The sequence below is a fragment of the Carassius gibelio genome, chromosome A12 (assembly GCF_023724105.1).
Source record: "Carassius gibelio isolate Cgi1373 ecotype wild population from Czech Republic chromosome A12, carGib1.2-hapl.c, whole genome shotgun sequence".
NCBI classification, from domain to species: Eukaryota; Metazoa; Chordata; class Actinopteri; order Cypriniformes; family Cyprinidae; genus Carassius; species Carassius gibelio.
Window position 1 is genome coordinate 3,655,449 of NC_068382.1, and position 27,992 is coordinate 3,683,440.

At 38.5% G+C, this 27,992-nt stretch overlaps 2 protein-coding genes across 3 annotated transcripts; one reads left to right on the forward strand and one right to left on the reverse strand.

Moving 5' to 3' along the window:
* Nucleotides 1-1,767: 1,767 nt before the first annotated feature.
* On the forward strand, nt 1,768-10,646 carry emc9 (ER membrane protein complex subunit 9). The gene is made up of 6 exons (XM_052610788.1): nt 1,768-1,935; nt 5,337-5,531; nt 7,351-7,427; nt 9,425-9,494; nt 9,578-9,672; nt 9,753-10,646. Exons 2-6 carry the CDS (start codon nt 5,337-5,339, stop codon nt 9,931-9,933), a joined length of 618 nt encoding a protein of 205 aa, XP_052466748.1. The 5' UTR covers nt 1,768-1,935; the 3' UTR covers nt 9,934-10,646.
* A 3,406-nt stretch (nt 10,647-14,052) lies between these two features.
* Nucleotides 14,053-27,955, reverse strand: irf9 (interferon regulatory factor 9). 2 transcript variants are annotated; one of them, XM_052610790.1, is made up of 10 exons: nt 27,850-27,955; nt 26,847-27,054; nt 26,466-26,522; nt 25,494-25,616; nt 20,586-20,766; nt 19,172-19,314; nt 18,862-18,946; nt 16,863-17,267; nt 15,233-15,345; nt 14,053-14,620 (listed from the first exon to the last, which is right to left on the reverse strand). In XM_052610790.1, exons 3-10 carry the CDS (start codon nt 26,520-26,522, stop codon nt 14,528-14,530), a joined length of 1,200 nt encoding a protein of 399 aa, XP_052466750.1. In that variant the 5' UTR covers nt 26,847-27,054; nt 27,850-27,955; the 3' UTR covers nt 14,053-14,527. The 2 variants fall into 2 exon arrangements, with proteins under 2 accessions (XP_052466750.1, XP_052466749.1); XM_052610789.1 differs by lacking the exon at nt 26,847-27,054 and having other exon boundaries at nt 27,850-27,936.
* Between the last annotated feature and the right edge of the window lie 37 nt (nt 27,956-27,992).

Sequence of the window (27,992 nt, forward strand, 5' to 3'; positions counted from 1 at the left end):
ATTCCTGGCTTATTTGTTTGCCTGCACGCATCATCAATAAGGTGTGTGCTGAATATTTAATATTTAATATTACTGTTTTAAAGGCACATTAAATGTTTTCACATTAAATGTTTTAGAATGTCTGAAAAGTTGTTTTTTGTGATTGAAATATTGTGCTTTATACAGATTGCTAATGGCCAAAACTTGCATTTTGTTCACATTTCTTTGTTTTATTCTTTTGAGAGGTGATATTTTTGGATTGGAACAGATGGAAATTTAACAGGCTAGTGCTGCAGTTCTGGATATTTTGCCCGCCAGGTCTTCATGAAATGACTGAAACTATGAATTGGAAGAAGAACTCTTGAATTGGCCAGTGACAAATAACACTGATCATCAATGGAGCATTCTTGATGAACTTGAGGAAAGACATGCGCCAAACACATCTGAAGCACACAATTGGGGTGAATACCTTCTCCACAAATTTCTGTACATCTTGAAGTTATCTTAGGAGCAACACTATCTTGCCCTTGAGTTTTTGGTTCTTGCATCTTACATCTTAAAAGGGAATGGAGCAGTATCAGGATGCATGGTTGTGCAGTGTCTATCAGACTTATATTCTGTGCATTTAAGTGCCAGATGACATTCTCTGGCCATATGATTTGGAGAGCAACACTTAAAAAGAGGTTCTTGCGCTCTGTTAATGATTTTCTTCTGAAGGCTCTACATTTCGGTGGAGGATGAAATTTGTTATGAAGAGGGCAGTGTTTAATTAAATATTTTTGCCAGTGTCTGGAATATTGCAATAATTCCAACTGAGTATTTTTAGACATGTCTGTCTTCTGCACTGACACAGGGGTTTTGGAAACACTGTACTTGAATAGAGAACTTTCATTTCGGTTGAAAGTGTGACTACTTTCTGAGAGCATAAAACTAGCATCGTTCCTGGCTTTGTCCTCACTGCAAACAAAATGTGTAAAAAATCAAGATAAACCAATCCAGGCGGGTATTCATCTACTTTAGAGATAAATCAACTCCATACTTAGGTCTATTTAGCTATTTAAGTTTTATGTGATATTTTGAAGAAAGACAAGGAAAGCTATCTGAACATTTGATCAGGGTGCTCTCTATCACTTCTGGAGTGGCATAGGCTTCTTGAAGTCTTAGCCAAGACAACTCTAGTGCAGCTTGGTGACATACAACTTGTATCCTTCTTATATGTTAAGAAAATTCCTTATCCTTATCTCGCTCACTTTCTTTCCTATTTTTCCTCTTCCCTTGCACCATATTGATAGAATTGCTGTGCTGCTGGCATTGCTTTGACATGAGCTGGAGGGCCTACATTAGACCTACAATCTGCCAGCATTTTTAGCTGGGTATTTTAACATGAATTAGAGAATGCGGTTTCATTTCTGCAGAACAAAATGAATAAAACTTTTTTTTTTTTTATAATCACTACAAAACTCGATTTAAAATGTGTATTGTTTTAGAAATCTTCCACTTCAAAGCCTATTAGTGATAGCCGATTATATTCAGTAATATACAAATCATATAAAATCATGAATAAAATACATTTATTCTAGCCCTTTCAGTAAATTTTTAGCAAATTTTCATTTTCTGGGTGAGCTATTCCTTTAATTATTAATTGATTATTTCTTTGATTGCAGCAGTTTTTAATTATAATTTGCCGAGCTGCAATTTAAAGGCTCTGAACACAGGGCATAGTTTAAAGGAATAGTTAAAAAACACAAGTAAACAAAACAACTGATTACAGGGTATGTTCCACTAAGGACCGGCAGGCGGCAGTAACGTGCGAAATATGCACGAGGTTGAACGGTGGCTTCATGAAGAAAAGGACAGTTCTCATGGAGTAAACAGTCAAATATTCTTGTTTTTAATGTGTTTGAATAAATAATTTAGATTTCATATTTGACTACTGAAAAAGCAAAACACACAAAGGTAAGTATTTTTCTGTGGATTTATGATAAATGAATCGGCTGTGATCAACGCTTCATAGATGTACATTACATTGTATTGCACGTCAATTATTTGTCAATCAATCGTTTACCAAATCACGCGAATCAAATCTCGTAACTTACTCACTTTCTTCATAGTGTGGAACGACTTGGTTGTAATCCAGCTGGAAGACCTGTCAACTTTAATAACAGATATGCTCATTTAAAGACATTAACGTTACCTGTTTCAATTAAGTGTAATCTTCAGATGATATCAGGGCGTTTGAAATTATGAGCACCAGCCTGTGTGAACGTCGAGCATAATACAATCCTTTCACACACGTTTCTACTTTCATAAACGGGTAGAATTGCTTTGCTGGACATAGATTTTGAATATTGCAGTTCAACAATTTAGAAAGAAACCTTCCTAGATTTGATTTAGTCGACAGTTTGTTTTGATTAGCTTGGACATTGCATGCTTATTTTGCATCCTATCACCCATCTTCCAAACAAACTTTGTGTCTTAATGGGCCGTCTCAGGACAAAGGCAGGGAAACACACTGGACAAATGGATTCAAGATTTTTATTCGTCACATACACAATTATAGAGCATATATAACCAGCAGTGAAATGTGAGTCAGGTCCACTCCATGGACAGTGCAATTATTAAAGAATACAACACAGATTAAAATATACATAAATATAGAATGAAATAAAAGTAAACAATAAAAATATAAGAGTAAAATAATAAAAAATAAAATGTATACTGTAGAATTAAATATAGAACGAAAAATAATGTGCATGAAAGTAAACTGTAGTCTTAAATATTAAGATACACAGGGATGTACAAGAGGCAAATGTGCAAAAAGAGTCCTTGATGATTTTAACGCTCTGCTAAGCGCACAACTCTCTGCAGGGCTTTGCAGTCTTGACTGGAGCTGTTTCTCATACCACTCTGAAATACATCTGAGAGTCAGTACACTTTCTATAGCCCCTGAATAGAAAGTTTTCAGGATTACTGGTGAGAGACTGAATTTCCTCCACTGTTGCAGATGGTACAGCCTTTGCCTGGCTTTATTAACCTGTGTTAGGATGTGTGATGCACTCGCTTTAGTGCCATCCAAACCTCGTCCTCCGACACGGTGATCACATGATGATCGCTGCTCTGACTGCTGCATCCTGACGCACTGATTGGCAGACTCTTGCTTTCAAAGCAAGTCCATCACAGGGTTACCTGCAAAACACCCATATCAACACATGCAAATAGTGTTTATTTATTTATTTATTTATTTATTTTTTTTTTACTTCGTGTAAGACACACGCTCAAATTTAGTTTCAGTCTTGTAACTTTTTCTGCTCATCTGCCTTCTGAGTTTATGACCATTAAACACATGAACAAAAACACCAAGATAAATAATCATCAATAGATTCGTCGTGTTCTAGATCCAAGATGACATTAGAGCCCTTATACAAGAAAAATATTCCTTAAATGATCTGAATAACCACGACTACTTGCAATTAGGGATATGCTGGTATCAAATTTTCCTGTTGCGATTAATTGTTAATGCTTTTATTACGGTGTAAGATATTATCACGGTATTGAAATTTAGTTTAAAAAAAGTGATCATAATACAGGATAACAGGTTAAATAACTTTTTTCTTATAAAAAAAAAATAACTGAACATTTAAACACAATAAAGCAATACGGCCGTGCAAAGGCAAAAGACCATAACTTCGATTTTTGTAATTAGTTATTGATATTTTTAGGACATTCAAGACATCCTTTATCATGTGTCAATCTTGTTGTTTTTTCACAAAAAGTTATGGGTCATCTCAAGTGTAACTTCGAAAAGCCCCAGAGATACCGAGGCAGAACACATTATAACACCAGTTACTGCTCTTTCACTTTGTTTGGAAATGCTCATATTGAGTTACCGCTTTCTGCCTTTGTTTAGCCATGCATCAATATGAAGTTACGATACCTGTTTGGAGTTATACAGTGTTCAATCATTCAATCAGTAGTCTACTAACAGTTCACAATTAAATCTATATCGTACCTTTTCTTGTAATCTGATCAAATTAATCCATGTCGACGTCATCGGACTGATTGAAGATGTTTAATCCACAACCATTCTGAGCATTATTCCCATTTGCTGGTGTTCACATAAATCCACAAGTCATTCTTTTAGGTTAGGCTATTTCATACAAACCAATATAAAAGCAATTATGCTATGTCTAGCATTCCTTTAAGTTACTGAGCATAGCAAATACATTTGTATCCACGGTATCCACTTTTGTTTCACTTTAAGTCTGCTTTTTACAAAAAAAAAAAAACATAATACAGTCACAATTCTACTGTATATGCAATAGCCTATATGAGACAACCCATGATAACTTAATTTAATACAGTTGTTACTATAACAATTTTGTAAATGGTGATCTTCAACCAAATATTGATAATGTGGAAGCCTTTTGCCTTGGTTTGACTTCAAACGTTTTGCAGACAATGCAAAGGCAGAGTACATTAACTTCAAAATCAAACAAAAAAATCAAGTTTGAGCTCACAGTTTTTTAATGTAGATAAATTTAATTACGAAAACATCTCACTGTTAAAATTCCAGCGTATTGCCTATAATATATATAATATATATTATATAATATAATTTGGAAGTAAAAAACATTAAAAGTCGTTTTTCTCAGTTTCTCAAGGTCTTTTAAAAAATACAAGTCTTAGTTCATGATAACTCATTAAATAACACCGCTGCATCTTACAATTTTTACAATGTGTTATTAAATATAGGAATACCTTAGATTGATGAATGTTCAGAAGACTTTCATTGGCAGTTTGTTAACTAGTGAATTAACTAATGTTAACTAATGAAGCCCTAATGTAAAGTGTGAATAAAGAATCAAAATGCTTTCAAAAAATATTTAGGGGCATGTTGTAGTCCAGATTACAATAATAATAAAAAAAAAATGCTCATTTATTCTAAATATTTAAGTATTTGGCGACAAAATCTGAACCGCTATTTAAAACTTGTAATTTTTTAGAAAGCAGCGCCTCTGCTTTATTTATGGGGTTTCCAGGGTAAGTGCTGCATTTTCTGCAGTTTAGCGCCATCTGCTGTCAGAGAGTGAATGTACTTTCATACATTTTCATGCATCATACAGTGGTGTTGTGCAGTTTGACCAGTTGATGGGAAAATTGTTCTTAAAATGCATTCCAAATTTGGAATAATTTGTAATATACAATATTCACGGTATTTATCTTGTATATTCATTACCGTGATATATCGCATTACTGAATACCGGCACATGTCTACTTGCAATTATTAGTACTGTGTACATCTAGTGCTATCTACAGAAATATTATGGCCCTTTTCCCCCCTTGTGGGTTGTTTTCAGATGGGCGAGGTGGAGTTGTCCTGTCTGGCTTATGCCAAAATGTACCTACATGCAAGTCAGTTTCCTCGCTGCAGTGTGAACGGCCTACTGTTGTCTTCCAGTCCAGCAGGGGGGGCTGTATGTATCACAGACTGTGTGCCACTGCTCCACACGCACTTGTCCCTGGCTCCAATCACACAGCTTGCTCTTACACAGGTAAGTGTGCTTTTAATAAGTATTTGCAGTGGAAAAATTCACATGCCGCTGCACTTAATCCAGCGAGTGCCAGCACTTATTCGGCAATTGTTTTTATTTCTGATACGATTTTTCATTGCAAAACTACAAAAGTAGTGATTGTGTATAAGAACGTCTTTGTGTCATTAGCTTTAAGATTTAAAAGGGTCATGAATTTAAAATTGTTAAATGAAAATAGGTGAAACACATTTAGGACTTCCTTAAACTGAACTAATTTTACTTTGGTGACTGTATCCCTTTAAGGGGTAGTTCACCAAAAAAAAAAGTCATCATTTCTGTTGTTCTAAACGTGTCGTTTTGGGATCACAAAATGAAGATATTTTATTATTCTCTCTTATCCATTTATTGAAATGTTTGAGCTTCTGTTTTCTGTATATAAAGTGTATTGGATTTTCAAATATACAGGTGCTGGTCATATAATTAGAATATCATCAAAAAGTTGATTTATTTCACTAATTCCATTCAAAAAATTAAACTTGTATAGTATATTCATTCATTACACACAGACTGATATATTTCACATGTATATTTCTTTTAATTTTGATAATTATAACTGAAACTAAGGAAAATCCCAGATTCAGTATCTCAGAAAATTAGAATATTACTTAAGAAATCTTGGCCAACTGAAAAGTATGAACATGAAAAGTATGAGCATGTACAGCACTCAAAACTTGGACCAACACCAGCAGATGACATGGCACCTCAAACCATCACTGACTGTGGAAACTTTACACTGGACCTCAAGCAACGTGGATTGTGTGCCTCTCCGCTCTTCCTCCAGACTCAGAGACCCTGATTTCCAAAGGGAAATGCTAAATTTACCTTCATCAGAGAACATAACTTTGGAGCATTTAGCAGCAGTCCAGTCCTTTTTGTCTTTAGATGCTTCTGACACTGTCTGTTGTTCAAGAGTTGCTTGACACAAGGAATGCGACAGCTGAAACCCATGTCTTGCATACATCTGCGAGTAGCAGTTCTTGAAGCACTGACTCCATCTGAAGTCCACTCTTTGTGAATCTCCCCCACATTTTGAATGGGTTTTGTTTCACATTCCTCTCCAGGGTGCGGTTCGGTTTTCTACTACATATTTTCCTTGCCTTCACCTCTCTATTAATGTGCTTGGACACAGAGTTTTTTGAACAGCCAGCCTCTTTTGCAATGACGTTTTGTGTCTTGCCCTCCTTGTGCAAGGTGTCAATGGTCGTCTTTTGGACAACTGTCAAGTCCGCAGTCTTCCCCATGATTGTGTAGCCTATAAAACTAGACTGAGAGACCATTTAAAGGCTTTAGAGCTGTTTTGAGTTAATTAGCTGATTAGAGTGTGGCACCAGGCGTCTTCAATATTGAACCTTTTCATAACATTCTAATTTTCTGACATACTGAATTCTGGATTTTCCTTAGTTGTCAGTTATAATCATCAAAATTAAAAAAAAATTAACATATGAAATATCAGTCTGTGTGTAATGAATGAATATAATATACAAGTTTCACTTTTTGAATGTAATTAGTTAAATCAACTTTGTGATAATACTCTAATTATATGACCAGCACCTGTGTGTGTATGTATGTATGTATGTTTGTATATATGTGTGTGTGTGTATATATATATATATATATATATATATATATATATATATACACACATATGTGTAAAGAATAACTTTCAATAGGATCTAAATCTTGTTCTTTTCTTTCACAGAAATGAAAAGAACTTTAAATGATTAAATGTAAAGTTTAAATGCTTCTTTTGTAGAATACATGTCATTGTTTCCTGTTGTAGGTCGATGTTTGGTGTTTGCAAACACAGCAAAGGATTGTGGGATATTATCAAGCCAATGCTTGTGTCTCAGACAGCAGGTACTTTTTAACTTTTTTTTTTTTCATCTTGCATTTTACTTTTTCAGGGCTTAAAGTTCTCTGGCACTGTAATGGATCTCCGACTTGCGGCATTTGGCTAAGGGTGTTGATTTAAGTTTAAGTTCATGATTTGTCTACCAATGTATGAGAGGAACACTGCTTTCATTATCAAACAACATTACAAAAGCCAATCAGAAGTTTTTGCTCTTATAAACACATGTGCATTAGCTGATGAATGGAAAAGAATTAGCCTGAGTCTCGAGAGCGACACATTGAAAAATTAACAAAGATTTCTACCTAGTGTCATATTTACATAGAAAAGCTATTAAAAAAGCAGCGGATCTTTGTAAACAGCTCGGAGTAATCACATCATCTCCATAAGAACGGTATGATTGTTAGAACAAATTTACCTGTATTTTTTTAAAAGGTCCTGTTCACACATGATCTCTTAACGGTAATTTACCAGTATAGATTGCTCGGAAAAACTCTTTGGGGTTGGAGTTTGGGTTGCTTAACGTTCATCTGGGAAAACTCACTTGATCTGTTTAATATAAATCATTGAATACATCAACATATTTCTTATTATGAGATTTATTGTGCATTGTGATCTCAAAATAAAAGTTTCTGACTTTGCATGTGGCCAAGTTTAAAAATTTAATTGATTTGAACTTTGTTGAATCACATGAAATATCACCAGGCCATTGGCTCCCTATGCAGGTAATTTGTTATAATATAGTCTAGGCATATTACATTATTTAACAATGTGTTGTTTAATAAAACCATGTAGTTTTTATACTTAATTTGAGGCCAATTACTATTGCCTCATTGTTACTTTATATATAAACATAGTCATTAAATCCTGTTTTTCCACTTAGTTCTATTTGTATTAATAAAAAATATCAGATTACTCACTTGTCAAAATAAGTAGGTACATTATTTGATTAGCAAAATTATCATTAGTTAAGCACTAAATTAGTAATAACATTTCAAAATACAAATGCATTGTTTTACTTTTTGTGATTTTAAAAGACAAATATTTTGTCATTTGAAAATTTCTTTAAGTATTAAAACATTGTGTCATTCTAGTGAACCATGTAACTGCATTTTGCCTCACCTTGTGAGCTTAGTGTATTGTAATCGTATCCCGATTATCTGTGAGCGTGATATAGCTCATAGTTTTCCACTAGTATGACATAGCTTTCATTCTTCAGGTCAATCATATTCATAAATAATAATAATAATAATAATCTGTTTAAATAATGAAAGCGGTAACTTTACCATAGTAGACTATTAAATACTACAGTTGCCACAGTCATTGCATTCTTTGCATGTGCTGCACTTTATTTGCACCATTTTTTATTAGTTTATTTATTATAATTTGAAGATAACAATATTGATAAGTGAGATCTGATTTTAGTCCTTGAAAACCAAAAAATAGTGCAAGTCCTTGAAAGTCCTGGAATTGTATTTTTCAGTATCTGTACAAACCCTGTTTAAGTTACCAGTTCTTGGACCATTTAATGTTTCTTGTTGTTAATTGAACTGAACTGTAGTTTTCTGTAGTAAACTGTCTCTGTATATTTCCTATTTTATATTAATTTCCTAGTATTTAATTTACCATTATTTATTTTAAACAAAACAATTTCAGAAATGTCATGTTTTAGATTGTAAGTCATCTTGTACCCTGTCAAGGACAAAGCTAACCAACAAAACTTGATATCAAAAGCATCCTAAATGTTACATGTGTTTGCACCTATTGTAGTGAGTAACCTTTCTTGTTATTGCTGTTTTATCCCACCATAATCTGTAGTCTGAGCCTGTCAAGGGCTAATGATAATGCAGATACATTACTAATTAGTTTCAAGGAAATTCCAAATAACCCTGTATATGTGTCCGCTCCTGCAATCCCCAGAAAAAAAGTTCAGGCTTAGGATTTTTTTTTTTTTTTGCTTTAACCCCTTGTTTTTCTCAAACTGTTTTTTGTTTGTTTTTTCCAGCCCTACACCATGTGCATTGAAGATTGCAGAGAAGATCTTCGAGCAGTGTAACAATGCCGTGTTGCTTATGGTAATTCAGAAATTGTCACCTTGGTGCAAAAGTGAATTGGAAAAGTCCTTTGGTTTTAAAGGGAACAAATGTTTGTTCTTCAGATTGATGGAGAAAAGATGTTTCCAGGCGGCCGTGTTCCTCCGATCGTGGTGTATGAGCGTAAAGATGGCCGCTGGGCTCTCAAAGACAAACACACGTAAGACAAATCTAAAAGCATCTGCTGCATTGTTGATGATAATGCTGCATTGCAATTAATTAATGATGTGTATTCTTTAGAATAATGCTTCGGCAGTGGGAAGAAACCTGTTCCATAGTTAATCAGCTGCTCAGCTCTGGTGATCAGGGACTATTGGTGGACTTTGACAGCCATTTGGATGACATCACAAAAGATTGGACCAATCAGAAACTCAATGCCAAGATCCTGGAGCTGGTCTCCCCAGCCAATGGAAATGTTTAACCATATAGACTTAAGTCTCCACACATCATAGTTTTTTCCCCTCTATGTGTTGCCTCAAAATTGTGTTTTTAAGATTATTTGACTCAGTTCATCGTATTTCATTTTGAAATATATGTTATATACATGATGTCCTCAATATATGCAAAAATAACCATCTTCTTTAGTTTGGTATGATTTGGTGGTTTGACCCTAAAAATTAACACAAACATTGAGGGGGAATCGTAATACAAGCAGCATATTTTTTCTTACTTTGATCGTCTGTCATTAATTGGTTAGTTTTTAAGATCTGTATATACATCTATCTAAACATTAAATTAATCTGTAATGAAACTACGTATGGTCCCTCAGGTGCTTTCACAACATGAGGTTCTCAATTTTACAGACTTAATACAAAAAAAGAGAAAAGTTTCAAGAGATTTTATTGTTGTCATGTAGTATTCAGCTTTAACTATATGAAGGAAGTTGTGAGCTAATCCAGTCTCTGATAATTTAGATGATTCCTTTCAGCAGACTGAAAGCAAATTAGCTCAGAATTGTGTGAGTGTATGATTCCGGGTGTGTCCTACAAAATGTGAATCTTCAGGCCTGTCTGGAGCTTCTATTTGCTGTTTTAATGCCTTTTTTCCAATGCAGCACTGATGACGTTTGCATTTCCTAACCTGTATGACTGACTTTCATCTGTGGAACATAAAAGAAAATATTTAGAAAAATTATATGTGGGCTGTTTTTTGTGTAGTTTTTTTTGGTCCGTGTGATGAAACTAAACTGGCACTGAAATAGGTAATGGCTAATAGCCTTCTATTACATTTTCCTCAATCTATTTCACTTCAATTTGGAACATCCCTTTGTGTGGTGTCCCCTTCACACAGTTCCTTTCAAAGGAGAATAAATGCTGTTTGGAATTTTCTCTGTAAGTTACAAATTGGGTTGATTCAATTGATTCACTAAATCACAAAAATTGACAATTGTAGTTGTAGCGTTCCCTACAGGTGCAATTGTCATGGAACTTTGAGTGTGTCCAATCAAGTTTTGTTAAATTTGGACATTTCAGTCAGGAGATTCAAGTCAATTTGTGACTTACAATGCTTTGACAAATCAAGTTTTTGATAACTTTTTTTGCCAGCATTGTCCTAAGCTACTATATGTTAAATTGAAAGGCCTAGGAGGAGTTTGAAAAAGTATGATTTTCAGTAAATTCAAAATGGCTGAATCATTTTATAGACGGAAATGTAATCTGAGATTATTAATAGGATATTTGTTAGGGCTTGACTTAATTTGTTACTAGCCTTTTTATTATCGCACAGTTATGATCCCAAACTGCCTTATAGTGCTGTAGTGATAAGTAGCTTCCTTTCGAATGTTCTCTCTAGTTATGTGTATGGTGAAACAAATATTTTTTTCCATTCTGCTGAAGCCTGATTTGTTCACGTTTGTTTAGCTGCACAAACCAATGGTGCTACGACCCGCAAGAAGGGGCGTGGCTGACCACTATATAACTTGGACCATCGTTTCATTAATCAGATCAATTCTCCTTCAGCAACGAGGATCATCTCTTTTCTGACTGCTGCAAAGAAGAAGCCATGGAAGAAGCTCCAGCTCTTCTCACCGCTGTAGAAAAAGCAGAGGCAGAGACACAATGCGATCTCTACAGGCATCCGGCATCAGGAGCATATTTCAGTGCGCGTTGTTTCAGATGCCGTGCCGTGAGTGTGGATCATGCAAGGCACTCTTGCATGATGAAGAATGACACAGCGAGTGTGCCGCCTGCCTCAGCTGTGCCCACACAGAGGCTGCACTTGCTGATGGCTCCTGCTCTTTCTGTATCGTGGGTCACCTTGTTTCATCAAGGCAACCCACCAAGCCCTCCCATCGTTCCCTAAGAGAAAGAAACAGTGGGGCAGCACATCTCTTTCAGCGGGCTCAATCGGTGTCGACACAGTGCCTGTGTGCCCCACCCTCCCCACATCCTCTCACGTCGGTGTGCTTCAAAAGTTAGGACCAGTGCCCCCCTTTAGCTGCTAGTGGACTGGTCTCTACGTCTGAAGAGGACATTATCATCGATGACGTTACTGCCTACGACTCTGTGTCCTTGGCAGCGTCAGAAACGGTGGAGTGGGGCGATTCCGGTCAGGAGCCCGAAGCAACCCCTTCCCCTCAGATGCCAAAGCCAGACACCGAGCTCATCCACGTCCTTGCAAAGGCTGTGGAGGATCTGGGCCACGAGTGGTCAGCTCCGGACGAGCCCGTCCATGGCTTACTAGACAAGTGGTTCCTGCCAGAAACCCACCAGCAATCCTCTTGCCAGCACCAAGCCCCATACTTGACAGCCATCCATGACACACTCACCAAGACGTGGCACATCGCCTGGTCAGTATGGGTAAACCCCTCGACTGCAGCAGCTCTGACTACAGTTGACGGCGCTGTCCAAAAAGGGTATGCCAGACTCTGTCCTCTGGAGGAAGCTATCGCCGCACATCTGTGCCCACCATCCACCCTAGGCTGAAAGGGCCATCCATCTGAGCCCTGCAAGACCACCTCGGCTATCGCCAACAGGGCATACACTGCAGCTGAGTCCCGCCCCATGCTTTGTGTCTGAAAACATTTCCAGTCAGGGTGAATCACCACTGTATCAAAGCCGTGGCCCCCTGGAAGAACAGTCACCTGTTCCAAACAGGAGTGAGAATGGGCATGGCCTTCAGAGGAAAGGTGATCACAACAGACACGTCCAACTTTGGATGGGGCACGCTGTTGGAGGGCAATCCAACATTCGGCTCCTGGGCAGCTCAGCAGCGATGCCTGGAAATGTTGGTGTCACCTTAGCCCTGAAAACCTTGGCCATCAAGGATCACCACGTTCAGGTCTGTTCGGACAGCATGACAGTGGAGTCTTATATCAATCACCAAGGCAGCCTCAGGTCTCACGCCTTATACAGGTTGGTTCGTCACCTCCTGCTCTGGGCATAGAGGTGATTCATGTGCCAGGCAAACTGAACCTGGGAGCGAGCAGAGGCAAAGTAGCCCTGGGCGATTGGGCGCTACATCCACAGATGGTACAGCGAATTTGGGCGGTCTTTGGTAAGGCAGTGGTCAGCCACTTCACCTCAGAAGACAACTTTTATTCCCCAACATTTTTCTTGATACAGCGAGATACTTGCCTGTATGTGTTTCCTCCCATCGCCCTGATTCCCCAAGTCATCAGGCGAGTCAGAAAAACCAAATGCTCCCTCCTCTTAGTAGCTCAGTTCTGGAGGAACCAGGCTTGGTTTCCAAATTTCATGATTCTTACTCGTTTGTTCATCATGATAATCTTCACAAATGAACACAACTTTTATGAACTTTGATGTCTATACCATAGGTCTTCAACCCTGCTCCTGGGGACCCACTGTCCTGCAAAGTTTACTTCCAACCTTCTTCAGCACACCTGGCCTGTGACTTTACAAGTGATCCTGACCTTGATTATCTAGTTCAGGTGTGTTTGATTAGGGTTGGAGCTGATCTCTGCAGGACAGTGGGTCCCCAGGAGCTGGGTTGAAGACCTATGGATACAATTGGCTATAAACAAACTAGAAACTACAGTACGATCAGAAGACTACAGTCACTATCGCTAAACTTTCACCAATTCTGAAAGTCTTTATTTAAAAAAAGTTTACCTTTTGTGCTCGAATTGTTTGGAAGTGCACAATTATAAACACAATGAGCTTATAAACATGGACTAGTGAGTAGTTAAGTTTTAAAGTCCCAACAACCTCTGTAGTCCCATTTAACCACTTGTTATAAATCACCTTTTTGCATGACACATAAAAGAATAAATCATGACTAGGTTTTTCAGATACATTTTATGCTATAGAATTACACTTGAGAATACCTTGAGCTTGTGTTAACCACAGAGCTTATTTCAGTCATTAACAGAACTGGGTTCCAGCACCTTTTATATTTGGATCCCTAAAAAAGGGGTATGATATCTCCATGTTAATTGTGTTTGCATGGCCACCAGTGACTAAAATCTAAAACAAGTAGCCTTGAACTCCAAGAAGATAGAATCCAAGAAAAGTGAAGTTTCGGTTTCTTCCATTATGATTGAGACAGCCAGCATCGGAGAACAAGGCAAGTGATGACATCATTTATTGCCACTGATTAATTTATTTGCAAAACAATTGAAAAATTCAGTGAAACATTAGCGTTAGATAAAAATGTACAAGGTGATTTACTACAACTGTAGTGAACCATGTACATTGTTATTGCATTTATGAGACATCTTCACTCAGACTCCACTATGAATAGTGTTACAAATGACAAAATATTTTGTGTTCTTACATTTTGCAGTGTAACATACAGTTGTATACTGAAAAGACATGTTTTATATTACTTATAAATATGTGGATTTAACTACTATATGACTATATATTTTATGTATTTAAAGCAACTAATAATTACATTGTTTATTTCCACAAGCTATCTACAGGAAAGTGTTTATAAAAGTTGTCTCAAGTCATGCCATATATATACACATGTAGTTGTACGTCTTCATTTTGATCCTTAATGTCAAGAATGCAGAAAGGTTTGTTACTGCTCCAATACTTCAACAAAGTTCAGCGTCACTTCCCCTGTGCCAAACTTTTGGAAATTGCAATAGAATCTCTGAGGGTCTTGACCTCTTTTATCTGCGACCCAACCCATGGGATAGATATCTGGAGAAAGCAAAAGAAAAAAATGACACAAAATCGTCATTCTGGTGGAAATGTACGGTTTATTTCTGCCATATCTCAAAAACTCTCATTCATGCTTCCGTTCAATTCAAAACAGTCAAATATGTTGCAACACAAATGGTCTCAATATGCAAGATCTAAGTCTCAAAGTGGCCAGTTTTAGTGTACTAGTGTGAATGAGATGATGTCTAAAAAAATTATTCAACTTTTGTTGTTACACCTGTATTTTGAATTTTGAACTCCATTGCGGTGTGTTTTAGGGTTAACAGAAACGTCTAAAAAAAAAATCACTCGACAATGTTCAAGCAGAAAATGACCAGCACATGTTAACAGCCCGTTATATTGTGTATGATCTGATGATTCAAAACTGCTGTGATACTTGCAGCTGTTTTAATTAATTGATTGATTTTTTTATTTTTTGGAAATTACTTTCATGGTATCACAGAAGCAGTCTGGACATCATGCAGAACATCATTTGAGTCTGAAATGACATAAGGATGAAAAAATGCCTGAATTTACCTTTCACAGCTGCTAAAGCAGCAAAGGTTGTATCCGTACACAAAAGATAATACTGCATTGACATTTGGTCTTTACCTTGATGATGATGTGTTTATCATCGACGTTATCTCCATCACACAGCTCTTCTCCAAAACACAGCGTGATCTCACTTTGAGGTTGTTTTCCTCCACTGCGGAAAGAATCCAGCTCTGGGAGGAAAAAAGAAACTTGAAATTAATGCTGAAATCATTTCAAAACCCAGGAAATCAGAGCTTGAAAGAACTGTGTTTCTAATTTCAACTTATGGTGTAAAGATCATTTAGTTATTTTTTAAACTAACTGATTCTGATTCTAAGATTCTGTAATCTTACTATAATATTTTTCACAAAGAAAGAAACAGTTAAAAATATGAATAAAACAGACAGCATCCAATACGCATGGACCAACCATTACACACACGGTACACACATTTTTATACAGTCTACAAATGCACACTTCAGAGCATCGCACAGCTGGATTTGCTGAAGTTTGCAAGGTTTGTGCATATAAAGCTGCAGTCTGTAACTTTTGAAGCTCTAGCGGTTAATAAACAGAACTGCTTGCGTCTTGCGCAAGAACATCGTAGCCGGAACTACTTCTCTCTGTTTATGTCTATGAAAGCTGCAGTCTGTAACTTTTGAAGCTCTAGCGGTTAATAAACAGAACTGCTTGCGTCTTGCGCAAGAACATCGTAGCCGGAACTACTTCTCTCTGTTTATGTCTATGAAGAATCACAAAGGTACTGGGTTACTCCGCCGTGGTCCCCTGAAGGAATCTAAAATAGTCCGAATATAAACACTTATTATAGGTGCACCGTAGTGATTCAGGACAAGCTAAAAACACGGTTTGGAAAAAAGGATTCATGGTGTACTCGCTTATTATACAGTATACATTTTTCTACATTTTGAGCATAAACAAAGTAACGGACCGCAGCTCTGATTGGTTGTTTCTTAACGGGAGCGATGTATTTCTGCACATGGCAATAGGACCACTGGGAGGAGCCAGAGGAGCTTGATTTTTTCACAGATTATCTGTCTCATATTCTACTGTCAGGACATAATGACAGGTTTAACAAATATGTAAAAAATATATTTTTACAAAAGTTACCTACTGCAGGTTTAAATGTTTATTCGATATTCAAAGCCTTATTTAAAAATGTAAGAAATCCATATTTGCTGAATGCTGACAGTAGATAATTTAGTAATATAGCGTTTGCCTTTCTAGTAATTAATAATAATAACAGTATAATAGCAAGTATAATATACTTTTTGTATACGATTTACTTTTTTTGTTTAACAGTTTTGTGTAATAATTCATTAGGCAATTAAACAGAAACAGTACACTAATTAACAATGACATTTTCAGTGTAAAAAAAAAAGTCACAATTTTGACTCAAAGGCCAAAAAGAAAAATGCATCGGTCATTGCTGATGATTAAAAATGGCCAATATATATATTTCAACCACTCTTTAGGACCTATTGTTACATTTGTAATACAGTCTTTTAAAGCTAGATTCCTTTATTAAGAATTTACCATTCAATCTTTTTAGCTAAAATCATAAGGATTCAACAAGTTTCTAGATATTTCTGGTATTTTGTTACTGATGCCATTTAAATATACATTTAAGCCAAAGAAGCCAAGTATGGTGACACACACACACACACACACACACACACACAACACTTACCCTGTTTGAATATATCCTTGCTGAACAGCTGGGTGGGCTCGCATGCTCTCTCCATTTTACAGGGTCCTGTGGTGGTGTTATGTGGTCCTCTCCAGAACACGTCTCCCTGACAGAAGCGCTTGGCATAGATGGCTCCTCCTGTCAAGGTCAGGACAACTCCACTCTCCGTGAAGGGCAGCAATTTGTTAAGAGTCTTCAAACGTGGGGCAAGGCTGGGGTCAGAGCTCATGTCTGATGGGGGGTCTGGGAGAGGGATTCGATGAAAGCCAGCGCCGTTTAGAGACAATGGAGATGGAGGGACAGGTGAGGGAGGCAGGTAAGCGATCCGGACATCTTTACCCATTACTTCTCGCCGCAGAACCTCCTGACCAATGTAGAGCACGGTTATGTGGAAAGAGTGCACCCCTGAAAGAACAAAAGTTTTTCAAAAGAGTTTTAGGAAACCATTTGTTAAGTTATATTAATTTTTTTTTCTAATTTATAAATAAAATGTTACCTGTCCTGGCAAAATGAGTCACAATGAATACATTTTCAACAATGAGTTCCTTTTATGGTCACATTCTGTATTAAAAGACCTTCAGAATGATGCATGTTTTGTTGGAATCGGACGAAAAATTACTGAGCTACATCTGTTTGAAACTGATAGAGTCAGCGAAGTCAACTTTGAGAAAAATCGAGTTAAAGTTTTCTGAAGGTTCCAAAGTAAAATCACCTGCATTGGTGCATCTTTTCCTCCAGTTCTTAATAATAATTACTATATTAATAATCACAATATTTTTTTATAAGAAAAGATGCAAAGATAAAACACTGGGAAAAATATAAGAAACAAATAATGCATTACCTGTTTCATTTTATATATAAACAAAAGCATTCAAGTAAGAAATCAAATGTAAAAATCCCTTTAGTCTGTTAATTACAAATAGATTTTTAAAAATACTGTTCAAAAGCAGTTCAATCAAGAGAAGCAAGTTATTCCCTCATTTCTTTTATTGTTAGATTGACATTAATGAGGCGGCCTATATTAAGACCTACTTTAATGCACGGATCTAATAAAATGTTACACATCAGATGTTTTTCCCCAACAGTTCTCCAAATGTTCACTTACGTCTACATTTACACGACAAAACCTTGCATTATAAAAAGTTTCACATATACACGACAATGTTTTCAAAGCAATTTGCGTTGACACATATCTGTGAAAATGGCCAAAAACCCTTTATTACCTCTGCCAGGCCAGTAGCTGTCACCTTGTTAGTAAACAGTACCTGTAGGGAAGTGACGATTATATGTTGTATATGATGCGTCTCCGCTGTTGGTTTTAATATTGGTGAAGTAAATCTACACTTTGCTGAAGAAGCATAAGAAAATTCTTGAGTCGCAACAACAGTACCTTGTTCTCCACCATTGTTGTGTATGTTTGTTGGCACTTGCCTTTAAAATCAACACATCAGGCGCATGTTTACAAACCTAACACTAGGCACGCGCATGACGTCACCGTTTTCAAAGATTCACGTATTAGGTGTTAACACAGAAACGACAACAGTGACGTATTTATTTTTTACTTGCATTTTGAAACCCGTTTTCAAAACACCGTTATCATGTAAACGAACAGGCAAAACGCATAAAAAGCTTCCCATTTTGGGCTGAAAACTTTGTCGTGTAACAGATTATGTTAGTGTGAATACTTAAATACTTGAATTCTGAGTATATTTATCGGCATGATTTAAAAAAAACCTCAAAACCTTCTTTTGCCTGTAGCTCAAAATAGCCCATGTACATTCCGACTCATTTTGCCAGCATGGGTCACAAAAGTTATTTTTTATCACCTCTCTACTCTACAGCTTCAATGGTGAAGTTTGCCTGAATATCTTCAGTGTCTCAAGAAAGAGAAGAATGATAATAAATCATTCACCAATTTTTCATTATCAACATTAATCACAAAAGAACCATGCAAGTTGAACACCAGGGTAAAATCCATAGAGTAAAATTTGATTATTACTTGTGTCAGTCTTTGAGGGGTTTGTCTTAACCTCTTCATGGTGTGTGATCTCTCTTCCTGTGTGTGGGATGATTTCCTGTGCACTCTGTAAAAATCAGAAATAGTTCCCAATTTACTGTAGACTCATACTTTGCATTGCAAAATCATGCTGCAGAAAGCAAAATGTCTCTCAGTGCTTGTTCTTGACTCATTATTATGCTTTTGTAACACAGGCTTTCACTATTTGCATGCATGCTGCAAATTGCAACCTAATTAAAGTTTGAATGGCATAGTTCCTTAATGATTAGTTATGATGTGCTGGATGTTTTACCATGTTGATGGGCTGGGGCACAAAGACCTCCTCTTTGATCTTTTTGCATGCAATCTGCTGCTCATCTTGCTCGGATTCACTGCTTCTCCTTCTGCTGCTCCTCGCTGGCTTCTGTCCATTCTCTTTTTTTACTTTCACCACTCCTATGATGAGAGAAAAATTAACTAAATAACAAAATCATGTCATTCCTTTACATATTCAGTGTAGTTATCACAGACATTTTGCTGTAAATGAAAGTCGTAGGGATATGCGAACCAGAAAATTTTCATAATCAACCAGTTGTGTTTTTTTAATTAATGTTTCAGGATACTATTTATATATACTACAACTTACCAACCAACTAGCTAGTCAACCTCACTACTGACCACTAGTTAATTAGTCTGCCATTTTACACATCACTAGTAAGTGGCTTAATAGTCATGTTGGATTAACTTTATCAGGGTTGCTTACTCTGGTTGCCAAGCTAGAATCTTTTTTTTAAGGGATTTTGTTGTTACAAAAGAGATAATTTTTACTCTTATTGATTTACATTTGTTTAGGCTCTACAGTAGCTCTTCTTTGAGCTAGGAGTTTCCAGCTTTAAAAACAAACAAACAATCTATTAAATTACTTCCTGATTTTCTTTGTTCAAGATTACATTACATAATTGTTATTCTGTATCTGTTTTAAGGAGTAGACGATTGCTTTAATTGTTTTACCTTTGTGCACCCTCTGGAGGGGAAAACCCAGGATGAGTGGGATTTTTTTTCCTATGCAAAATATAAATTGTGTAAATGGCTAAAATATTGAAGATTTGGGATATGACTGCTCGTCTAACAATTCTTCCCATGACTGTGCAGACCATTGATGACTGAGAGGGACTGAAAAGCAATTGTTACTTAAAGATTATGAGAAATCGAAAACCTTCAAGGATTTCAGATAAGATTTCAGAATTATTACCAGTCAGTTTTCTTTTTTCTTTTTTTAATAAAGCTAAAAGAAAATGAGTCTTACTTGCTATTATAATGGCAAACTCTCTGTCAAATGTAAATATGTATATAAGAGTAATGTAATTTATGCACTGAGGAAAGCATCTCTCAAGCACATGAAGCAGCACAACAACTGTTATGGGACCCTGATGTAGTAAACAGCCCAAATTAAACCTATTTGACCTCAATGTGATTTTATGGTACATGTTTTTCCTGTGGAATAATGCCACTTTAGACCGGAATATCTGTCGTAGACCAATCAAGCCACATGCTTACAGGAAAAATGCTATGAGCAAAGTTAGGGATTTATTTTGTAATTTATTTTAATTGGCAAGAGGTTTAGAAACTTAAGAAGTGTGAGAAAGAACCTGAAAGTGTAACCCATCAAATGTGTGGAAGTTGGCAACCCTGTTAATATCCCTATTTTTTCCATATCCATTGGTTACCTTGTTCTTCTAGTGGTACGAGGCGGTACACCTTGTAGGGTTCTGAGATGTCGAACTGTGACCTTTCAGTGACCTCACTAAACTCTGGACTTTTGTTGAGGGCACAGCGTAGTCGAGTTTTCCAGGATGCAGGGTCTGAATTTCCATTTTCCACAAGCTTCCCTTTAAACTCCGCCCAAGCCTTCAATGGAAAAAGTTCAAAAGAAAGTTTCAGTCAGCAACTTTCAAATGGCTTGCATGCCACGTCTAGCATGGCTTGCAGAGGAAAACGGAGACGTTACGAATGGGATCTCGCCCGAGAGCCCAATCACCTTCGAGTGGTACAAAATGAGCCAATGGTACAGTTTGCATCGCGAGCTCCGCCCCGCAGAGCGGGTATGTAAGGAGCAACGCGAGCAACTCGCATTCAAGTCTTCGTTGAGGAGCCGAGCCAGTGGACCCGGCCGTTCAGCGGAACAGCGATGTGGCAAGGGGACGTAACGTCTCCGTTCCCTCCTTCAGAGAACGAGGGTTACATACGTAACCAAGACGTTCCCTTTCAGTCGGTCACGTTCGACGTTACGAATGGGGTCCCTTACAAAACGCCACATGGCTGTCTTCCAGCTACCCGTGTGAGTGATAGCACCCTGTCATGAGGCCAGCACGAGTGAGGGCCTATAGCTCGCACAGAATACACTGGGTAGCATATTCCAGCTGGAGGGAGGACTTACAGAAAGCAGATATCTACCAAAGTGGTGATACATAAGAACTCTGAGGTACCCAGCCTGTAGGGTGGAAGTTTCAACGACAGAGCTGGCAAGGGGCTTGCCAAGGGAAAGATACATGCTGCGGGGAGACTTACTGTGGACATACACACGTGGAATTACCCAGAAAGGGGAATCACGACACATGGAGGCACCTAGTCACACACATGGCTGACCAAAGGGCATGTACGCAAGTGTTGGACATCAACAGTGCTGGAGGAACCCAGGGTTCTGACTGAGGAACTCACCTGAGGGGAATAGCGCACGCATCCAGTCCGCGGAGTGGAATGGCGCAGCATGCGGATTGACACCGAGCAGGTCCTTACTGGCCCGAAGGGGCAAGTACCCGGGAGGACACGGGCTCTACACGGATATTATAAAATCTCGCGAATGTGTTAGGTTTTGCTCAGCCCGCAGCTCTACAGATGTCTGCTAACGAGGCGCCATGCGCCAGCGCCCAGGAGGAAGCTACGCTCCTAGTTGAGTGAGCTCTCACCCCTAGGGGGCATGGCAGGTCTCGAGCCTGATAAGCCAGGACAATAGCATCCACTATCCAGTGGGATAACCTCTGCTTGGAGACAGCCTTTCCCTTCTGCTGGCCTCCGTAACAGACAAAGAGCTGGTCTGAGGTCCTAAGGCACCGAGTTCTGTTCACGTAGGTGCGGAGCGCACGTACTGGACAGAGCAGCGCCAGGGCTGGGTCTGCCTCCTCCAGGGGCAGCGCTTGCAAGTTCACCACCTGATCCCTAAAAGGAGTGGTGGGAACTTTGGGCACGTACCCAGGCCGGGGTCTCAAGATAACGTGAGAGTTAGCCGGCCCGAATTTCAGGCACGCTTCATCAACTGAAAATGCATGCAGGTCCCCGACCCTCTTCACCGAAGCCAAAGCCGTCAGGAGCACAGTTTTTTCAAAGATAAAAACTTTAGCTCTACTGAGAGCAAGGGTTCGAAGGGAGCTCTCTGCAGTGCTGATAGAACCACTGCGAGGTCCCAAGAGGGGACTTGCTGAGGGCGAGGTGGATTGAGCCTCCTTGCTCCTCTCAGGAACCTGATGATCAGATCGTGCCTTCCAAGAGACTTACCTTCAACAGGGTCATGGTGAGCCGAAATGGCAGCCACATAGACCTTGAGGGTGGAAGGAGACAGCCTTCTAGTTTCTTCCTGGTGCACTTCCGGGAGAAAGGAACCAGAGGGGGGTGCAGGCGATCCGCATGAGCAGCCCCCAGGAACCAATCATCCAGCCTCGAGCGCTAGGGACGGGGTGGAGGATTCCACTCAAGCCTGATGCTCTCTGCTGCCCGGGAAAGCACGGCCGTCAGCTCGGGATCGGACTCGGACAACGCTGGCACTCCCGAGGGAGGCAACGCAGCCGAACCCTCATCTCCCGAGGACTCAAGCCCGCCTTGTGATGCGGCAATCGACATACGGTCCTCTTCGCGAGCCCCGAATGATATGTCAGGAGCCTGAGAGGGTCCAGCAAACTCATCCGGGAACTCGACCGGCTGCGGCGTATGTGAGGGGGGTGTGGCCCGATGAGGTTCGCTCGTCGGGGAAGCCCACACGGTAACCCTCAGATCACCCTGACCACCAGCCGAAGTAGCTCTCTTATGAGAAGAAGAGCTAGAACAGGGTGTGGCAGAGGGGACTCTATACCTTTTAAGGTAATTGAAGTCTCGAACTCAATGCCGAGATGGTCATGATCCCCGCAATGAGAACATGAGCCATCCACGAATGCAGTCTCAGCGTGCTGGAAGCACAGACACGTGACACAACGATCGTGACCGTCACGAGGAGCGATATATCGACCGCACCCAGAAACACACGGGCGAAATGACATCTTTAAAAAGACGCAAATCGGCCCGTATCTCTTTTGTGAGAGAAATTTGTCTCTTTTAGAGGTGTTGAAGCGCTCAGGGGAACATGGGAGCTGTCGCAGGAAACCCAGACGAACCGCTGAATCGCGCCGTCACACCAACACCAGCTCTTGCTTGTAAACACTCCGGTGATTGCAGCAAGCGATGTGCTCGGCTCCGAAGCGAAAGCTTGAATGCGAGTTGCTCGCGTTGCTCCTTATATACCCGCTCTGCGGGGCGGAGCTCGCGATGCAAATTCCGCAGACCAAGGTACTTTGTGTACCATTGGCTCGTTTTGTACCAGTCGAAGGTGATTGGGCTCTCGGGCGAGATCCCATTCGTAACGTCGAACGTGACCGACTGAAAGGGAAGCACTATTTTCTGAAGACTCGGTTCAGGTCCTGTACATAAAAGTCCCCATCAAATCAAAATTTAATTTCTTGGGGTGTTAGTATCAATATGTTACACTCAAAAAAATCTGGGGTTATTTGTTTTACCCAAATGCTGGGTTGAGCCTTTTGGGTAATTTCTTGGGGTTATTTTTTCATTGTTAGGTAGTTTTTGTGTTACCTGGCTCCTGGGTCAAACGTAACAACCCAGTGTTTGGGTAGTTTTTGTATTACTCAGATCCTGGGTCAGACTTAACCCAGCAGTTGAGTTATTTATCGCAGGGATTTGCTTCTCTTCTGGAGAGAGCAGTTCTTAGCGCCATCGAATTGAGGAATTCGTTGGTAAAATACAGGTTTGTATAAATTTTATTTTATCTATAAAATCACTACTGTGCTGAATTTCATTCAATTTTATGCAGAGAAACATACAGACGCGGGGTATGAATCACCTTTAATGAGTGTTGCGGTCTTTTCGATTGATGAAAAAGCCTGATGCTTTGCGTAAAATAAGCGATTTTATTCATAAAGATACAGAATACAAATATTCCCTCAGAGCTGTTTACTGTTTCTTTTTGGGCAGGTTATAAAGGCAATCGCAGTATATTTAGGTTATGAATGAAACGCGCAGGGCGGCCTCAGGACTGAGCAGTTCCCCGCCGAACAGGACTCCAGCTCGGGCTCGAGAACCAGCGCAGCGCAGTTAAGAAACAGGCCTGCTCTTCTGTGTCTGTATGCGTGTTTGAACAGCACCGCTGCACCTCCGACTAGAAAGTCCAACAAAACATCGGAATAAACAAAGACCAGAAAAATATTGTCTGGGATGTGTTGCTCAATGTCGAGGGGTTTATCTCTGGTAAAACTTATAGAAGAAGAATGATTTAACACAGGCACAATCTTGATTTAACATGTATCATTTAATTAAAATAAGTAAATTACACATGAAACTCCATTTCTAATTAATACTGGCCATAAATGTGTAAATAATTTATCATCACATAGCCAAGGCATGATGTTGCAGGAAGGGCCAAGGTGTTTTTTTTTTGACAAAATTCTAATATTAAATATTATTTAAGAGGGTTTTACTAAATATTACATTGCATATGCAAAAGTTTTGGTTAGTGCACTCTGCGAATTCTCTCATCAGCAACAACAAAGTGCAGATGTTACATGTTACATGTAATGTGAGAGATTCATTCATCATGCACTGCAGACAACATTACTGATTTTAGCTTATTGTTTTTTAGAGTGCTTACGCTCATGCTAGACTGAATTCAGTGATATTCTTTAATAATGTAAGTATTCTTTGCTAGTTGTCTAATTTTTTCGTTTTTTTAATACTTACTCGTGGATATGCAGCGTTATGAAACTTAAAATGTCTTTTTATTAAATGTCGACAGGCTAAATATAAATTCAGTCTTTAAAATAGTTTGTCATAATATGGAAAGCCTACTTGCCTTAAACCTTATGGTGTGCATAGTTGATAGATTACATTAGGGTACATATTAGGCTACAGTGGTTGGAGCGCATTTGACCAGAGACTAGAGTGCAACTGGCCGTCTTGAGAAGCGAGAAAGCTTTAGAAAACAGTTCAAAAAAAGGATGGGGATGTGAAGGGTTTTTGCAAGTCAGAATGTAAAATAATGGTAATATTGCGTGAACATTTCGCATGAAATTCTGTCAGTGTGAGGGCAAGATGTAATGAAGCACGCCCCAAGGTGCACAAGAAAAATACAACAGCACTAGGCTAAAGCCTATATTTAATAAATAATTAATCACAAAACTATCACAAAAATGAAGTATCTCTGGGATGATCGGGCACTAATTTGTTCAGTGCACAATGTAGCACTCCCACTTGGGAAGTTGTTCATAGTGTAAAAAGTAAAAGACAAAGACACAGAGAGAAAGATAGAGACGCATTTGCACCTTGAAAATAGCTGCATCTTCGTCAGTTCGGAAATCTTGTTTTCCAGCATGTTTCCATGGGATACGAAACATGGTTTTCTCATGGTTGTCCCACACTAGGCCACGATACTTCCCACTGTTCACCTACATCCCAAAGCACACAAAATATAGAAACAAATCAAAAGTAATCAACAACAAACAAAAACATACCATGAAGCACTAGTGGTTGTTATATGATAAAACACATTTGAGAGAAAACTGCAGCAGGGAAAAGGGCATGTCTCAAAACATGAAAGGTTTAAAAGTAGGCTAATGCATTGCATGATTATTTTAAACTGGCCACCTCAATCACCCAGTTATCTGTCAAGAAATATTCAGAGTTCATGGATTCAACTTAGAATTTAGAAAAATGATGGATGAATCCGATTATGATTAGTGCTCAGTAATGCTCTGCGCTACCAATTTTATACTAACTATGCTTGACATGATCAGTGTAATCTTTAGAACTGGCTGTGGGGTGCAAAATTCTGACCTGTTAACATTTTAAGTTTTATATATTGACCTTAAATTTACAGTAAAAAGAATAAATAATAATTATTATTATTTATTGAAATAATGTTAATATACAGAATTATTAAAATATTTTTTTTTGTATCTTGATAATATACTGACAACAACCTTAAAAACACAAGTGGTAAAAGAAAGACATATGATGAATCAAAACTTCATCAAAGCTCACTGTGTCAATAAACTAAATACAAAAAGGTGCACCTAGTACAACATTAATCCATAAAGGATGCATATCTCAAGCATTATCTGCTTCCTTCAGTTTAAGGATGTCTAAAGTGCTCTCTAGCTGACTAGATTTGGAGCCAGTGGATCTCATTGCATGAATGGCTCTTCCATTTGATCTTCTGTATTAGAACAATTCCGTTAATTTAGATCCTTCGAAATACTCAACATAGTGCAACACACACAAACGCACACACACACCTGTTCCACTATCCAGGAACGCAGGCGACGCGTGGAGCGAAACTTTCCAGATGCCATCTGAAAAACACATTGATTGTCAACTGCCGATTTCTCTAAGAAAAAACAGGTAGCCTGAAGTATAGTACAGACCAAAAGTTTGGACACAACTTCTCATTCAAAGAGTTTTCTTTATTTTCATGAAAATTGTAGATTCACACTGAAGACATCAAAACTATGAATTAACAAATGTGGAATTATATATGGAATTATATACATAACAAAAGAGTGTGAAACAGCTGAAAATATGTCATATTCTAGGTTCTTCAAAGTAGCCACCTTTTGCTTTGATTACTGCTTTGCACACTCTTGGCATTCTCTTGATGAGCTTCAAGAGGTAGTCACCTGAAATGGTCTTCCAACAGTCTTGAAGGAGTTCCCCGAGAGATGCTTAGCACTTGTTGGCCCTTTTGCCTTCTGTCTGCGGTCCAGCTCACCCCTAAACCATCTGGATTGGGTTCAGGTCCGGTGACTGTGGAGGCCAGGTCATCTGGCGCAGCACCCCATCACTCTCCTTCTTGGTCAAATAGCCCTTGATGTCTTCAGTGTGACTCTACAGTGTTCATAGTCATGAAAACAAAGAAAACTCTTTGAATGAGAAGGTGTGTCCAAACTTTTGGTCTGTACAGTATATCATACAATGACAGTTCAGGAAAGTGAGTAATTGTCATAACTTTAATAAAAAAAAAGTACCATGTGTTGTATTAACTGATGTATTCTGAGCACAATATCTTTTTTTTCTTTTACATATGGTTGGTTCAAGGATTTCTGGGCTAATGGGAACAACAGGGGCCAGTGAGAGTTCGTTATAAAGCACACTTGCGACAAATTTTCTCAATTGTAATTACGCCCAGATTATTAAATATTATTTTGACTCCAGAGGTTTCTTAAATATTTTCAATTACTGTGGTAATCACCATAGTAATCACCCACGATTTAAATCGCCGCCTGTTGCCCCATTGGTAGTGCCCTAGTAGGCTGCACTCTCCGTGTATTGGAAGCGGCGGTCCTCCTGATTTGTAAATCACATAACGTTAGCCTAACGTTACCTCAACTGTACCAAGGTGTACCGCCACATTACTTTTAGTAAATCTTACAATTCGGTGATCTACTTAAAATAATCTTCAATGATCTAATGTTACTAAAAGCTCGTGAGAATGAAAATCTAATAGTAACTTAATAGGTCTATTTCAAGGTATTGAAATATATATTCAACATTTTCTTCTAAAATCATCCATTCCAAATCAATGGAGCGTAATAGCTGTCTGTTTATAAACTCGCAAATAAAACAATATTTTTGTGTCAATTTGTGGAAATACTTATGTAGTTTGTCTGTAGTTTCGATTACCTCGTTTCCTAGTTTCGGTCCTGTATAATGTCAACGGTTCTGGAGATCACAGTCCGTTCCGCCCATTGCACTATAAACTTCTGAAAGCGGGAGCGACGGAAGCTGTTCTATATATAAATGCGACACATCTGGAGGGGGCGCTC